This window comes from Ochotona princeps, chromosome 27 (assembly GCF_030435755.1).
Source record: "Ochotona princeps isolate mOchPri1 chromosome 27, mOchPri1.hap1, whole genome shotgun sequence".
In the NCBI taxonomy this organism is placed as follows: Eukaryota; Metazoa; Chordata; class Mammalia; order Lagomorpha; family Ochotonidae; genus Ochotona; species Ochotona princeps.
Window position 1 is genome coordinate 26113658 of NC_080858.1, and position 16862 is coordinate 26130519.

Below are 16862 nucleotides of genomic sequence, written 5' to 3' on the forward strand. Positions count from 1 at the left end.
TTTTCCAAATCTTTAGGAAGCCAATAGTACCGTGTATCTAAGAGAACAGCCGACTACCCTAAGTAGGAATTATATATACTGCTATGTAGGAGTTGTACATGATCACCTGCTAGGAAGGACAAAGCACGTTAAAGCCAACTTCTTCACCATCAGAGAACTAAAACCCTGAAATGAGCAAACTGGTGAGATGCAGCAGAGAAAGAAAGAGAGAGAGAGAAACAAGGAAAGAGAGAGAGAAAGAAAGAAAGAAAGAAAATAAGTTAGTTCTGTTCTACTGGAGGGCCTGGCGCAATAGCCTAGTGGCTAACGTCCTCACCTTGAAAGCAACAGGACCCCACATGGGTGCCAGTCTGTGCCCCAACTGCTCTGCTTCCTTTCCAGGAGTGCTGCTCACCACCTGCTGGGTGAGATGGATTGTAGCACATATACCTGGGCATTCTAGAAGGCTCTACTGGCAGAACTCCTGTGAAGTTCAATCCGCCTTGTTGGGTTTCGAGTTATTCTAACCGATTAAGCCCCAGATATCCAGGTCCAAGTCAGTGCTGTGAACGACCTGGTGGCCACTGGAACGCAGTACGCATCTCCGCCAGCACGCTGACCAGCTGCCCGCCTGGCACCTTCGCTGTATCGAGCTGGGTTCATGCGCAGTCATCAGCACAGGTCTCTCGGATGGCAGAGACCATGACACTGGGGAGAATCTGTGAGCCCACTTGGGAAGGGCGTGGCAATAAGGGAAATAACAGGACACCCTCGATTTCAATCCTTAATCCTCGGCCAGCAGGCATCCCAGAGTGCGCGGCCCCAGCAGTGCCCCCACTCTGCCCAGAAGCCCAGGCTGGCCAGCCGGTAGAGGCACCCAGGAACCTGGGACCTTGCACCGCGGCCCCGCAGAGCGCCAGAAACACCATTTTTCTGCACCATGCTACACGCATCTCCTTTGAAGAAGAAACACCTGTGCTTGAAGAGCTAGCATAACAAGTTCCCGCAGCTTCTGTTCTTAATCAACAACTTCCTTACGTTTTCATGGAGGGGAAAGAAAAGCCCCAAACTCCTTAAGATAATTAAGAAAAAACAAACATATTCTCTCTACTTCTGTTGAACTTCAACCCCAGAAGATAGCACAAGTGGTTCTATCCAAGAGGAAATGCAACCCCACAGGTACGGGAGTCACTTCTGCAACAGCAGAGTCCGGGCAGGTGGACACGTATCTACATGGTGCGTCCATGAACTGCTCAACCAGGTTACACGCAGGGTCCCTCACCACACACCGAAAAAGCCGCAAACTCCTTCTGGCCTTTTTAAGAAAACCTTGGTCGTACGTGTATCTATTTTTGGCTATATAAATGTTTGTTTTAGTAATTTTATTGTTTATAAAATGTAAAAAGAAATACAAAAATGTTCAGTACTTAGTAATCGGTGGCTAAATAATAAATCACATTCTTTTAAACCACAATGTTAGTTTTAATAGAAACATCTGAGAAATGGCAGCAGCTTTCACACAGACTAGGTAAAATTATGGAAACATACAGCATTAAGCAATTACGTGTTTAATAAGGGAAATTAACAGTTTCCTATTAAAGGAAAACATCGACAACAGAAAGGAGGCATCTGTTACATCCAAACGCTAGTGACTTAAAGACACTTTAGGTATTGATCCAAGGACAAAAATACAGCACACACAAAGCCGCAACACACACTGTAATAAACCAGGGTTACACACAGTCATTTCACACCAACCACAAAAACGCAGCCAGTAAAGTAACCGTGGTTAAAACATCTTTATTGTCTGTTGCCACAGCACAAGATTTTCCACAACACGAAGAACATGAAATCTTCTTATAACCTGTCACTGATGTTTCCAATGACTTTGCCCTTCATATATTTAATTTAAGGCTTCTTGTCATTTGTTGGCACACATTACTTGCACTTTCCTGACCGACTAAAGCCTGTTAGGAGTTCTCCGGGGGAGAATGCTGACCTGAAGTGTCGAAAAGAGGGAGTCTGAAATCTGACCATACACAGCAACACTGAGCGAGGGCAACACTTTACATGGTTTTGACAATAAAACTTCTGGTCACCAAAACCCTTTTAATATAAAAGGTTAAATTAATGAATAAATACTTTTCATATAATAAAATAAATCCAGGCACTCTGATGATATAAATGTACTTCTCACATATAAAACATTATAATAAATAAGTCTCTGAAAATTCTGATATACACATCTATTGTGATTTTTTAAAAAAAGCCTTCCATTTAGCACATAAAGATACCAGAGTTCTTCATCAGTGCAAAGACTGCCACTCCAGCTCCCCTCCTGGACAGACACCCCACAAACAGGGGGGACCTTGTCTGACTGCCTGGGAGTCTGCGCTACCACTGTCCTCTGGCCTGGCGCTGTGTGAGGCTGAGCAAATCCTTCATGCAGGGGACATCAATGAGCAGCCAGCTCCGAGCCCGCGTATCATTTACATCGAACAAACAGGACAGCACAAGTGTATCTGGGAGCTTCAGAGCAGATATGCCAAGGGGTTATGAGCCTTAACATACGCACACACATCAAATAAAGCCTCAAAGAGCTCTACAATGACCCATGAGAAACAGCTACAACTTCAACATTCTATGGTTACGAGTTCATTTTTACCTGACACTTACAAAGCACTGTGTTCATACAACACATTGGGGTCAGTAGACTCTTTCCAGGAAGGGTCAAAGGTTGTTCACATCTCCACAGCCACCCTGAAGCTGATTAGAAACAGGGCACAAACACGGGACACGGCACGCTGCAGAACAACTGCTCAACCAAAACAGGCAAGTCAGACTGGGTCTGGGGGCCACGGTGGTCTGCCACCTCCTGGAGCAGACAGCTGACTCGCAGACACTTCAATTTCACAACGCAGGAGATGGAAGTAAACCAGTGCTCAAGGCTTCATGAAGGCGAGTCCCAGATGAGCAGGGAGAACAGGACCTCTGTGCTCAGAGACAGACACCACTACGATTCCCTCCCGTTAGGCACCAGGATTCTGCTTTCTTAATTAGAACAGGCATCAAAGCAGCCTCGTTAAGAAGCTAGGCTTGCAAAGTAAAACCATCAAATGAAGATGTTCAGATAGACGCAGCAACGAGACGGAGCACGTTGCCCTGGACGACGGTGGACAACCAGCACCTTGTAGGGGAGGTCCCACGTGCACCCAAGCTCCCCAGGTGGACTGTAAACTTGGGGGATGAACACATTGTCACCATCCCTGTGGGGCAGTGTCTAGGGTGCAGTAGACGGCCAGCAAACACTTAGCAGACTTAGCAAACAAATCCACGAAATTTTCCTAGGAAAGCACCATGGCGGAGGCCTCCAGAGTGCTGGCTCACTGAGGCAGGCACTCAGCGTCCAAGTCCTCCTACAAAACTAAATTGTTGTATTTTTTTTAATCATCAATCACATTTTGGGATAAAGATGAATTTTGGCCTGAACCAGACCTTGACCGACTCCTCCAACTTGGGCTTGCATCTCACCAGAGAGCAAACGGAGCAGGTGCCGGCGTTCAGAAACGCCGACAAAACTGGAGTCACGGACATTTCCCAAATGAAGAAGCACAAACCTACTCCAGGCTCAAACCAATTTTTCACTAGAGAAAAAGTCTTTAGCTATACGTGATTTAAAAGGTCAGAGATGATTAAAATGCTAATTTCAAAATTCTATTCTTTAAGTCTTAGATACTGGAAGAATACTAGAGAAATAAAATCATTCATGAGCATTGATTCCAATGTCTGTCTATGACTTTAAAAAAATTTAAAATATTCGCAAACCACAGGAACTCCACACAATGGATGAACTGTGCATTCAAATAAATCACTCTAAGTCAGTCCTACTTCTCCATAATGTATATAACACTGTAAACAATGACCTTACTTTATGTAAGCTTTTCTATCTTTTTAAAAATATATTTTCACATTACTGAACAAAATAACAAGTTAAACAAAATGAAAAAAAAAACCACCTTTACGAATGTTACTTGGTTTTGGATCAGTAACTGGACAATAACAGATAAAAGCACCAATAAGACACAGCCTCAATTTGTCATTTCACAAACACAAAGTTAACATGACGTACAAATGTAAGTAACAAAACAATTCAGGGTGAATTGGGGCAAGCTAAAAATGGGATAAAAACACTTCATTAAAACAGTTATCTGACTGAAAATTCACATGTAAGAAATAAATATGTACAAAACCATCACATATTACATATACACACATATACATATCACAGTACTTGAAACTTAACGGGTTTTTCCTCCAAACTACCATATGTCATGACACAAGCCAAGATGGCCAGCTGCTATTGACTTGTTTGAAAAAGAAAATCCGAGAGAAATAAGATGTGCATCCCTAAGTTCACAGAGACGGAATTAACAGAATGGGTCAAAGATTAAAGCCAAACGAAATGCAGCCAAGAATCAGCATGCCATCATACCGACTCCCACGGTCCCCGACGCCAGGACGCATGATCAGGGCAGGTGTGCGTGTGGCACTGGGCCGTGCCAGCTGGCTTGTCTAAGAGCTCACAAGTGTGTTCTGGGGCGATCTGGCCATTGGGAAACTGACATATTACCAATCTTGATTTCATCCCTCCTCCACACGTTTGTGTACACTAAAAAGAAGAACAGGAAGATTCAAAATCTCATGGCTTTCAATGCGATCATTATATGGGGATATCTCAAAAAGTTTGTGGAAAAAAGTGGAATTAAAATGTTTTGGTGCAGAATAACTGAAATTCAAACATGGTGCTTTCATAATGCACATATCCAACAAACTCTGTGAAAACCTTGTGTATCATTTTATCTAGTGTTTAAAGATAATAACTAATGACTTCATAATTCTCCCTGGGCAAGAAAATAAAGTTTCCATTTCAGGATCAAAACAGTAGCAGAATTTTTACAGTTAATACCATAAGCTATCTGAATAAGCAAAGTCCAAATGAAGCCTTTAGCAGGGGAGGTCTGCTAAAAAAAAAAATCTGAATTACTTAGAATTATATAAGTGCGAATCAGTGAATCAGTATGCAGCCATGAAAGCAAAAATGGTAAATTATGTTTAATATAAGCATGAGAAAAGATTAATGGAAACGGATACTATAGAATAAGCTAATTCTGGTACAAAATGCTTTGAGGGCCACTGTAGTCATGAGCCAGGTTAATTCCACCTGCAGTACCAGCATCCCATGTGGACATAGGTTCTAGTCCCGGCTGTTTCACTTTCGATACAGCTCCCTACTAATGGTCTGGGAAAGCAGCAGGGGATGGCCCATGCACCCACTTGGGAAACCCAGAAGCAGCTCTGGCCTCCCAGCCCTGGTCCAGTCCAGCTGTGGCTGCTGTGGACACTTAGGGAGTGAAATCAGCAGATGAAAGATCTCTTTCTCTCCCCATCTCTGACTTCTCAGAAGAAAATGGCTTCTGTGACTTACTAAACGCAGACCCTCTACCTGGTGAGTGAGGTGAGAGATTATGCAACAGTATCAGACAGCATCCAATGCTCCAAAGCCCTGGTGCTCAGGACACCCCGACTTACTTCTCCCCAGCTGCCGTGGGTCCACCGGGGACACGGCCCCGAGTCACAGTGCCTGGACTCCGGGGGCTTGGTGGCAGCATTGCAGGAACTGGCACTCTGTCCATCTTCATCCTGGCAGACCACGACCCTGTGCTGGAGACCCCCAGCACAGCTGCTAGAGCACTGCAGGGAAGAGAGACACACACTGTGCATCCAGAAATGCACACTCAATCAGAATGCATCTAAAACACACACACACACACACTGCACCAGCAAACACACCCTGAGACACACTTGCTGTGTGTCCACACCCTGCCCTGGCCTGCGGACAGCACCACGTGTGACTCCAGCCCCTGCCCTGGGCACACAGAGCTCTCCTGATGGAGGGACGGCAGGGTGGATCTCACAGGCTACAGCAGGAAATGGTGCCGCCCCTCTTCCCGCAGGCGAGGGGGAGAGGAATCAGTGTGTGGGATACAGCTGAAGCTGGGAGCGACTCAGCTTTGCCAGGGCTCTATTTTCATGTCATGTTCACATCCACAGCACGAACTTCCACTGGCCCTTGCGTAGCTTGCCCTGATTTCACACAGGCAACAAATATTCACAGGAAGCTCCGTCTCCTGAAACTTCTACCCACAGTTGTAGGTTTGCTCCTTAAAGGGTTTTCATTGTTACGGCAGAGGACCCTAAGCAGACTGTTTAGGGTTCCTGCAGCTGTCGGGTCGCGTGCCATGGGGTTCGTCAGGAACCGTGAGATTTGCCTCCTGCACCCCCAGATGGTTCACCCCCATAAGGTCTGCGTCCGAGTTGCAAACAAAGGCAGCAGGGGACGCACTGGAAGCCATCACACACACGTCCTATCAAGGCTGGGACTCAGCAATATTTTGGAATTAAATAACTCTAGAACGCTTACAGATCCCCACGGTCCTGTTCGCCACTGGTCTCCCCCAGCTGTGGGCGGGACCCCCTGGTTCTGATGGTCTGCGAGGTTGTGGCTTTGGGGGAAGCTGCCATCTGGAGGAAGGCGTGGCTGCCCGTGGCTGTGGGTGGGCGGGCAGGCGGCCACGATGCACTCTCGCTCCCCCGTAGGACGTGCTTTGGGATCACAGTGGCTCTCATCGGTCGGCTGGTGGTAGCTCACACAGACCACTTGGCGTGTTGCCTGTCCTCGGCCGCAGGAAACTGAACACTGAGGGGAAATTGTACCAACACTTACAAAGCTTGCACATGTCCGTGATCAACCACGCGAGCAACCCCACGTCTAATTCAACGTCCTATCAGAAACCACACTCAGTCGCTTCTCTTCCACCTAACAGTACTTACCGGGGACCAGTTCCCGGCCCGCCACTCTCCGCAGGGGCTGAGGCAGGCGGCTGTCTCGGAGGGCCGTGGCAGGTGTGCACAGAAGGCATCATCGGCTGCTTGGTCATGAGCGTCACGGCAGCTCACGTAGCGGGCCTGGGTGCCTCTCCCACAGGAGGCGGAGCACTTATTGAGAAAAGGGGAGAAGCGGGGGTCTCACACAGGACCCGTCCCCGCACCACCACATGCCCAAACCAAAGGTTTCTTGAGAAAGCACATATAGTAACTGTTCCTGCATGACATCATTTCAAAGTCAAGTACAAGTGATGCTGTAAACATTTCACCTGGGGTAGGGAACCTTTTGTTCATGTTAACGGTCATTTGAATATTCATGATGTCATCTGTGGGCTACTCAAGATTATCAACTTAAAAGTAGCCAGCTATATAGACAGGTTCACCAAATTTTAAGTCCCACCTGCGACTGCTGGGCAAAAACAGACCAAACAATCCTGGAGGCCTCAGCCCACAGCTGTATGTTCCCCAGCCCTGCGCAACCACAGAGATTCCCAAAAATAAATTGCAGAAACTGAATGAATACCATGACTTGAAATAATGTTTATTTATAAGCTAAAATTAAAGACGCCAAAACATTTTATGCAAGAGAATCCTAAGATATCACTTAAAATCACCCTGACTTAATTAAAGACTATGGAGCGTATGTGATCCCATAATTAAAATAAGACTAAAGCAAATTATATACTCCAAATAAATTAAAGTTTTCAATTCAGAGGAACAACATGAAATGCTTGTAGTTTAAATAAAAGCTGGAAGTGCCTGATATCACACTGGGTTCTCATAACTCCCCATGACAGAAGTGTCACTGTTATCCTCGGTTTGTGGATAGGAAAAGGAACCCAGAAAAATCAAAAATTCCTGCCCACAGCAAGCTCTTGGAAGACAAAACATGACTCAGACCTTAAATCACCAGTCCTAAGCCTCTGGCTCAGCTGCACCATTACAACACCTGCCAGGCCTCCCTAGCAGAAACCCCACATCCTGACGGAAAGTCACTTACGGGGGTCCAGGAACCGTGTCGCCATTGCGCTCCCTTCCCCAGGGGAACAGTGGGCACCGGAGTGGCCCACGGCGGGGGGATGACCGGGCAGGGAGAGACCACACACTCCTGCAGGAAGGAAAGCAGAGCCCAAGACACATCAACACACGGATGGGTCCCCCTGACCTGCGTCAGAGCGGGCCCCTCCCGTCTTCTTGTCTACTACCCACACACTAATTTATACACTATCGGACATCACTGGTTTTCAAAAGCACTAAGAACTGTCAGGTGGTAGGAATAGCAGCACAGATCCTGCAGTCGGGATTGGCCAGTCCTTTGAAAAGTCTTTAAAAACAAACACAACAGAGCAGAAACCTTGAGAACACATGGGACTCTCTGTAAGAAGGCACAGCATACTCCGAGTCCATGAAATGGGCAGAGCAGATGTCACCCTTCTGCAATTCAAAGAACTGTGCCACCACCCAGGTTCAAGGACAGAACCCAGGACTGACACGGGTTAAGATTCCTAAGGCATCTGAATTAGAGTAACAATGCATGCAGAAATGGATTTATCTTATCAAGAATCTTCCTGCAGAGGCTGGCATTGTGGTTTGGTGGATAAAACCACTGCCTGCAGTGCTGGCATCCCATATGGACGGCAGTTCAAGTCCTGGCTGCTCCACTTCCGACCCAGGTCTTTGCTAAGGGGCCTGGGAAAGCAGCAGCGACAAGGCAAGTTCTTGGGCTCTGCAACCATGTGGGAGACCCAGATGAAGCTCCTTGCTCCTGGCTTGGGCACAGTCCAGCCCTGGCCCAAGTGGTCCAGAAGATGGAAGTTGCTCTGTCCTTCTCCCTCTCTGTGTGTCACGTTTTAAGATAAAGAAATAACTCTTCTACAAAAGACCCTCCTGCAACCACAAGCAGTTTTGCTGAAAACCCTGGAGGAGGCTGTCCTCACCTGCAGGTCGTGTGGGCGGCTGGTCCCAGGGCACTCTCGCTCCTCCAGCACCGTGCCCAGCAGCTCACTGATGCACTTCACAGCACGCCTCTGGGACCCATGTCCACACGTGGCTGAGCACTGGCAGGAGAACACCAAGAGGCCTGAGGAAACTGCCGCTGTCCACCCGTGCCCACTTCCGCTTACTTCGTGAGTGCACACTAGGCGCCATGCTTCCGGCAGCTCTTGTGCCGCCAGCCCTTCCCACCAGGCGCAGGACAGTGTAAATGGACAGACCAGTATTACTCTGTCTTTAAAAAGTTGTCATATGAAAATATCAATAGGGCTTGACCCTCAGGATGTAGAGTCAATTCGATCTCGGGAAACAGAACACTTTTCCAGCTCTAGCTGGGGTGTTTGTTTGACATTCAGAACAGTAGTCAGGACCCTTCAAAGGCATCCAGAGGGAGCCCCGGGTACTTAGAATGAGGTTTCCCTTGAGCTGTGGCCACCTGAGCTGGATCGGAAGCTGCCACCCCTTGCTCACCCTACAGATTCTAGCTGCTCGTTGGACAAAACCCACAAGCAACACCTTCTCCAAAGACACCAAAGGTCGTAACTTAGACACAGAGCAGAAAATACCTAACACCTGAGGCAAGCTGGCAAGTAGACTGGCACAGGAGCATTGTTGTTAACGAAAGTGAATTCAGCAGCCAGAGCTGTGGCACAGACCGACCCTGATCTCTGACAGGGGAGCCGGGTTTCAGTCCTACTGCCCCAGTTCCCATCCAGCTCCCTGTGTATGCACCCGGGAGAGCAGTGTGGATGGTCCAAGTCCTTGGGTCCCTGCAGCCAGGTGAGAGACCCATAGGAAGCTCCAGACATCCCGGTCCAGCTCTGGCTAGTGCAGACATCTGGGGAGTGAACCAGCAGGTGGAAGGCCTCTCCCCTCCCCTCTGTCTTCCTACCTCCCTCTCCCCCAATCCCTTCTCTCTCTCTCTCTCCTTCCCTCCCTCCCCCACTCTCTCTCTGTATGTAAGTTTTTCAAAACAGTCATTCTTTTAAAATAAAATGTTAACTGAAAGACAAACGTGTCTATTTAGCAACCTCAGCAGTCAGATCAACTTTCTGCAGGGAGATTTATGTTTCGGGAACACGTGTCATTTCAGGAAATGAACTCCAATCTCCCTGCATCCACTAAGGAGGGGGGGAATGTGCCATAATTTCTGTGCTGTTCTGCAAGGACAAAGCAAGCCGGGACAGTTCACGTCAGACACTCAGAGCAGCACACAGCCCTATGTGGCAGGAAGTCCACTAAGGGGGCAGGGCGGGAAGGCGCAGAGGAGGATGCTGCTCATCTACCCACCTGCCAGGGCAGGAGCACGTGCCCACACTGCCTAGAAGGGTCCCTGACCTTCAGGACTTCCATGCAAACGACCGGCTCTCCCAGGAGCCAGGGCAAAACTAGAGTAGGTTCACAGTGCGGGCTGCCAGGAACACCGGCGCCCTCTGGTGAATACTGAAATTTGACATCAGAAACGTGAAGAGCAAGCCATGTGAAAATCTTGTATGGCCTTGATAACGTCATTTATAAAATGACAGAATAAATTCGAACGCCTCTGAGTTCTGTGAAGCGTCTGGCAGTGGAGCTTCCCAGGGGCAGGCCGGGCGTTAGTTTTACCTCACTCCACTCGCTGGTGGCCCAGCGGGGGCAGGAGACCTCGGCGCAGCGCTCGGAGGTGGTGCGGGGCAGGTCTCGGCACGCCCGGTCGGCCAGCCGGTGGCCCGCGGTGTCCACGCACACGGACTCACGTGTCCTCTCCCCTCCGCCACAACTCCTGGAACACTGGCATGGAGGAAAACGGGAAAATGCTGACTGTGGGAGTCTACGGCAACATGGCCTTCGCAACACGGAACTGCAGCGGGAGTGCAGCTCCGCAGACACGGTCCGAGGCACCATACCTGGGACCACTCTGAATAACGCCATCTCACAGAGACACAGTCGCCATGGCACAGTTCACGCACGGGCGGCTTCGGCAGGTCGCCGCAGTGGTGGTCCTCCACGGGCACGGTCTGTCCCTTGTGGACGGAGTACTTCATGCAGCGAACGTCCAGGGACCTAACTCCCAGGCCGCAGCGCGACGAACACTGGCTCTTGCCGACCACATGCCACCTAGTGAGAAGGCGTGGGGTCACTCTGAGGACGTGTCACCCAACACGGTCACCAAGCACATACTCTGCAGGCAAGAACACGAGGCCTGGCGAGCACTGATGGGTGCAGCACACTGGGGAGCACTGCAACACCGGGGACACACACTACAACACCGGGGAGCACTACAACACTGGGGACACACACTACAACACCGGGGACACACACTACAACACCAGGGAGCACTACAACACCGGGGACACACACTACAACACCAGGGAGCACTACAACACCGGGGACACACACTACGCAGCCTCGATCCTCAGCCTTCAGTACAAGCTGGCTGCTTGCTACGTTCAACGGAAGTTAGAGCATCAGAATATAAAATGGACTGTTCCAGATCTTTAAACCAGAGTACCCCTGAATTGGATTTAAAGACAAAACCACTTCCATTTGCTGCAAAAAAAAGTTTAAATACAGATACTGATATTCAGCAAACACCAAGAATAAAAGTACAAAGTTAGAATGTGGTCATCTCCAATGAGTTACCGGAAGTTGTAAACAACCCAGGGAGACGGCTGCCATAGCCCAGCAGTTAGGGCGCAGGTTCTAAACTGGTGCTACCCCACCCATTCCCTTACCTTAGTTCACAGTCTGTATTGCACCTTTCTGTCACCACCTGTGGCAGTGGCAAGTGGTCACACCTTTGATCCGGTACAACCACACGATCACTCTTACGTAGGCAGGCAACTTTTCTTCTATGAACACCTTGGTCAAGTCAAGGGAAAAACGGAAAAGCAAAATTCCCAAATAAATACATCTGATTATTCTATGCTGTTAACAACCTAAGAGATTCAGTTCAGTCAGCAGATTTCCCAGCCAGTGTTCATTCACAATCTACGAGTACCCGCCCAGTCAGCAATGACGTTTGCCATGAGTGGGCTCAATCCTGAACCGCTGGTAGCTCATTGTTGGGATGGGTGTGGGTTAGACAAACCCCAGCACAGACAGGCGCAGACCAGGCGCACTCGGGCCCATCCCCATGGCGGCCCCTTTCCCGGTAAGAAGACAGCATGTCAGAACCCGCAGCAACGCAGGAGAAAAACACTCCCCACACCACTGGCCTCAGGCTACGCCCGGTGAGACTAAAGAGCTCCGGCCACTCTCTGGAGGGCTGACCCCTCCGCCCGGAGTCATGAAGGAAATGGCATGGATGGACAGAGACCAGCAGTTGCCACAGGCTGCCTGGAGAGGCAGCTTGGGAGGACAGGTGGTGTACAGGGGTTGCGGCAAGGGCACTCCTGCAGGACATAGGCATGGTGGCTGCCAGCCGCCAGACACCTGTGCCCTACTACATAAACCCTGATGTAAACACGGGGCACGAGCTGACAGCAGCGCATTGGCACTGCCTCATCACCAACACACCTGTGCACATGACTGCAAGGCCTTCGTGACAAAGAAGAAGAAACAAAGAGTAGTATGGGAACTTTCTGAGCTTTCCATGAACATTTTTCAGTACAACTGAAATTGCTATAAAAACTAAAGTCTTCAACTGAAAAATATCATGGAGGGAGGGAGACACCAAGTTGGAACAGAGTCACAGTCAGGTAGCAGGCAGAACATGGTGACAGCAGGAAGCTGTCCCTGCTCACAGTCACTGGGCCTGGGTGGCTCCTGGGGGGCAGAGCCACAGAACCTGCAGACAGGGCACCGGGCACGGGGCACCGCTGCCACTCCGAGCCCTGCCACAGAACCCGCAGACAGTGTGCCACGCACCACCGCCACTCCAAGCACCTACCACAGAACCCACAGACAGGGTGCCACACACCGCTGCCACTCCGAACCCTGACACAGAACCCGCAGACAGGGCGCCGGGCATTGCTGCCACTCTGAGCCCTGTGCTCTGCCATGCCAAGGACAGAGGCTCCCACCAGCAGGAGGTCAGATGTGCCTTCCATCAACTCAGCATGAATACACACCACCGGCTCCTTCCCAAATACCCTCGAAGAAGCCACAAAGAATTCTGAAAAGAAACCTAAAAGAACAACCACAGAGAAAGAAACACAGTGGCCAAGAAAAGCAAATCCTGGATGCTGAACATGGATGGAAATCAGAACTTAACAGAGAGAGCCAGGAATGGGGAAACTCAAGCCCAGGCAGGGGAGAGTGAGTCAGAACAAACCACCGTGGATCCAAGCAAAGCCCAGGAAGCGCAGAGCTCAGGCTCCTCTGAGGCGCGGGTGGAGGGCAAAGCAAAGACGAGGGGGTGTGGGCTAAGGAGTACTTCCGGAGGTCAGGTACTTTGCCACTCCCTAGATGACAGCTCCACCACCCAATAAAAACACAGTATGCAACATGCATGTCATGTGACTTGTCCCCATCATCACATTAACAAGCAATACACTGAGGAGACAGTAATTCTTATAACACTCATATAACATCTAAAAATCCAAAACATAATCATTTCAGCATCTCAATGCAAGAATCACTAATGATAGTTCGACACCTCCTTGCATACTAGTGTGCGTTTGGCACGTTCCCACCGGGTGGCCACACATGGTTAGTGACCCGACTGGACAGCTCACACTGCCATGTTGGACAGCGTTCCAGAGAAGGGGAACAGGAAGGCAGAAGCGCGTGCAGGAAGTGGGGGACACTGCTGCAACTGCTCAAAGCCTCCTGAATGCTCCCTTTCCACCCAATGGGCACTCTGTCCCTCGGGCTCTCAATGACTTCTATTGTTCTCCAGTTCCCTGATGCGCACCAGAAGACAGGAAAACTTCTCTCCCCGACAAAGGGTCAACTGGGAATGACAGCCGGGGCTCCTCCCCAGGGATGTAAGACATCATTCCTCCATGACACAGCGGCTCTGCCACGAAGGACCCGTTGTCTCATCTGGCCCACTGGGGACTCTGACTCTGCAGTTCAGTTGTCACTTAGCAAGCAACTGCATGGAATCAGCAGACACGAAGCCAAACAGACAAAAAATCAGGACAGAAGAAACAGGAGTGATGAATGCTCTTGAGACATAATAGAGCATATCCACAAAATGAACACAAGATGCTGTGAGGAAAAAAGTAACACAATCAATGAAACTGAGGAAAGAAATGAGGAAATAAATCCTCAGTGTAGAAGGCTGACTATCCCCCCAAAAAAATTGCAGAAAGAAGAGAAAAAAGTAAGGAAATTGGAAAATTGAAATTGATAGATTGATAAATACACTTGAAAAGCTGGAGACAAAAAAAACTATCATTCTGACCAAGGCTGTGGGGACTAATAACCTGCAGTACATAATAGAACCAATAAGCAAAGTTCAAGGGAATTTGGCTTCAGTGGGAATGGAAAACCACACAAAAACAAGACCCCGTGGGCTACGAGGCTAACGAGGCAGTGGCTCCTGTCCCCGCGTGTGACTGAGCGACCCTGGGCTGTGTCCCCGCACCGCTTCTCGCTGTTCTGCATCCCGCATCATCACCTGGGAGCTCACCACGCTCAGAAATTCCTGATTCAGGTGCTGTTTCAATTTTTCCCAGCTCCCAAAAACAGCCCAGCTTCCAGCAGCTTCTGCAGGGCCAACCCCAAGCTGCCAAGCTCCAGCCCTCTTCTGCAGGGGCCACCCAGCCCTCTCTGTCAGAGGCCTTCCTGCTCCTGTGGTGGCGGAGCAACTCAGCCCTGCACCGTGTACTGCTGTGCTTCTCCCTGGCAAAGCAGCACCCACCCCATCACTGTGGGTGCTGCTGCCCCAGTGCCCATAACCCCTGAGGGCAGCTCCCAGACTTGGGTCTCTGCCACCGCATAGCAGGTACCTTGGCACATCCTGGAGCAGTCCTGCCATGGCCCGTAGGAGTCCCACACAAACACCTCGCTCTTCTCTTCCACAGGGACATTGAAGGAATAACGGACATCGGGGTTGTATAAATTACCCACGCACAACACCTCCATAGAAATGCAGAAATAACATAAAATTCAATACAAAAGACACATCCTTAAGACACCAACAGTATACTGAATAACAACGCTGGGTGTGTGAACAGTGAAGTTTGCCAACACCACAAAAACGAAGTCTGCTGAGTACTGAGAACTTACCTGCAAAACCAGCTCCTGCCCCAGCCGATCGGTGCTGTTCAGCCTCTCTGTGGGGTTGTTGGAGCCGCTGTACTCAAAAACAGTCCCCTCTACATTGATTTCTGTCTTTGCCATAGTTACAACAAAGTTCCCATTCAGAAGAAAATTCCCTTGAACATCAGATAATGCTGCCAAAGAAAAACAACCATGTGAATATTGCACTCAGCCCACGATGAACAGCTGGCTTCCTTAATGGAGAATATTCAAATCCCTCTCTTTGAAATTTTAATGAATGGAAATGTGAATTAACATCATGGAAATAAACTGACTACCGCCTCATATCTAACTGATAAGCAGGAACTTAGATCAGGGAAAAGGTGAGGGATGGCAGAAGCTTGGAACATAACTGCTGAACGCCAAAGAATCAAAGCACACAGGTCACATGACACACAGGTCACATGACACAAACCTGCTCACATCAACCCAAGGAACGAAACTGAGAAATCCCCTACACATTTCGTGAATGATCAGTTATCAAGGATCACTAACGAAAACCTAATTTAAAAAACCCCTTCCAGTGACTCCCCTGCTTAGTTTGCCTGTCACAAATGTGACTTTGGTATTTTCCAGTTGTAATTCTCTTATAAAGCATACTGAGACATTACTGGTGAATATTTCTATTTTTTTATAAACAGCACCTTTTTTCAATGTTTATTTGTTGATTTTCATTGTACTTGAAAGGCAGAAAGACAGTGAGAGCGTCTATCCACTGGGCACGCCCCTGCATGGCCAGACCGACGCCAGGGGTTCAGAACGCAGGACAGCTCCCCGCCCCCTCCAGGTGCAGCAGGGACCCAGGATCTGGCACGCTGCCTCCTTGAGCGCACGTGACCGGGCAGCTGCACAGAGAGCAGCGCAGCTGGGCTGGCCACCCGGCAGCCGTCAGGTGAGGCTGTGCCACGGGTCCTGCCGCTGTAATCGGGAGGGAAGTGCAGTCCATTTCCAGGATGGTGCACACAGCACCACTCTCACGGTTCCAGTTACCTGAAGCCAAAGGCAGGCAGAAAATACCAGGTGGAGCATTCCAGAAATAAACGATGCCTAAGTTTTGAACTGCACACCATCCTGAGTGCTGTGATGGAACTTGCTCCCTCCCCCTGTAAACTGCCCGAGTGGTAAATCATCGCTCCCACAGCGTGTCGCCCACACCCACGCCCCGCCTGTGGGTCCGTCAGCAGCCACCTTGGCCATCCCAGCAGTGCGTGCGATGAAGCAAGCTGGACTTTCATTACAACCTGGGGTTACAGTTATTCTGCCGCGTTATTACTGTGTCTAACTTACAAGTTAAACTTTATAGTAGGCTATGTCTGCACAGGGAAACAGACACCACAGATGCACAATTTGGTTTAAAAAAATAAATCTGTGGTTTGGATTTCTCCCCAAGCTCTTGGAATGTATTCCCTGCAGGTCAGAGGCGGCCGAGTCCCCGTTGCTCACGTACAAGGTGGTGACACGCATCTACGCAGAGGCACCCACATTGTATCTTCCACAAGAGAGAAATAATTTTCACTAAATGCAAAAGGTAATAAATCAAAATACCACTTACATTAGACTTTCTTAGGGAAATGTTTTTGGAATTTTTTTAAAATAAAATTAACCATTTGGACATGAATATTAGTAACACTGTCATCCTCCCTCAAAGGCCTGAGCCCCTCACAACGTGGCTGGCTGGCATTCGATCCTAATTTCAAGATAAATGCATCCTCGTGTCATTCAGATAACAAGTTTTAAGAATGAACTCTGCACGG

General features: G+C 49.1%; 1 protein-coding gene across 2 annotated transcripts in view; it reads right to left on the reverse strand.

The window, feature by feature from the left end:
- Positions 1-16862, reverse strand: part of ADAMTS20 (ADAM metallopeptidase with thrombospondin type 1 motif 20) — a 72950-nt gene that overhangs the window by 15947 nt on the left and 40141 nt on the right. Inside the window, exons 17-27 of one of the 2 annotated variants that reach the window (XM_058655820.1) lie at positions 15076-15242; positions 14796-14925; positions 11631-11757; positions 10803-11013; positions 10522-10686; positions 8862-8981; positions 7925-8032; positions 6871-7035; positions 6461-6736; positions 5569-5730; positions 4472-4648 (exon numbers count right to left, since the gene is read on the reverse strand). In XM_058655820.1, the coding sequence (XP_058511803.1) occupies positions 4472-4648; positions 5569-5730; positions 6461-6736; positions 6871-7035; positions 7925-8032; positions 8862-8981; positions 10522-10686; positions 10803-11013; positions 11631-11757; positions 14796-14925; positions 15076-15242 (1808 nt within the window). The remainder of the gene's footprint in view (positions 1-4471; positions 4649-5568; positions 5731-6460; positions 6737-6870; positions 7036-7924; positions 8033-8861; positions 8982-10521; positions 10687-10802; positions 11014-11630; positions 11758-14795; positions 14926-15075; positions 15243-16862) is intronic. The other variant, XM_058655819.1, reaches the window with a different exon arrangement.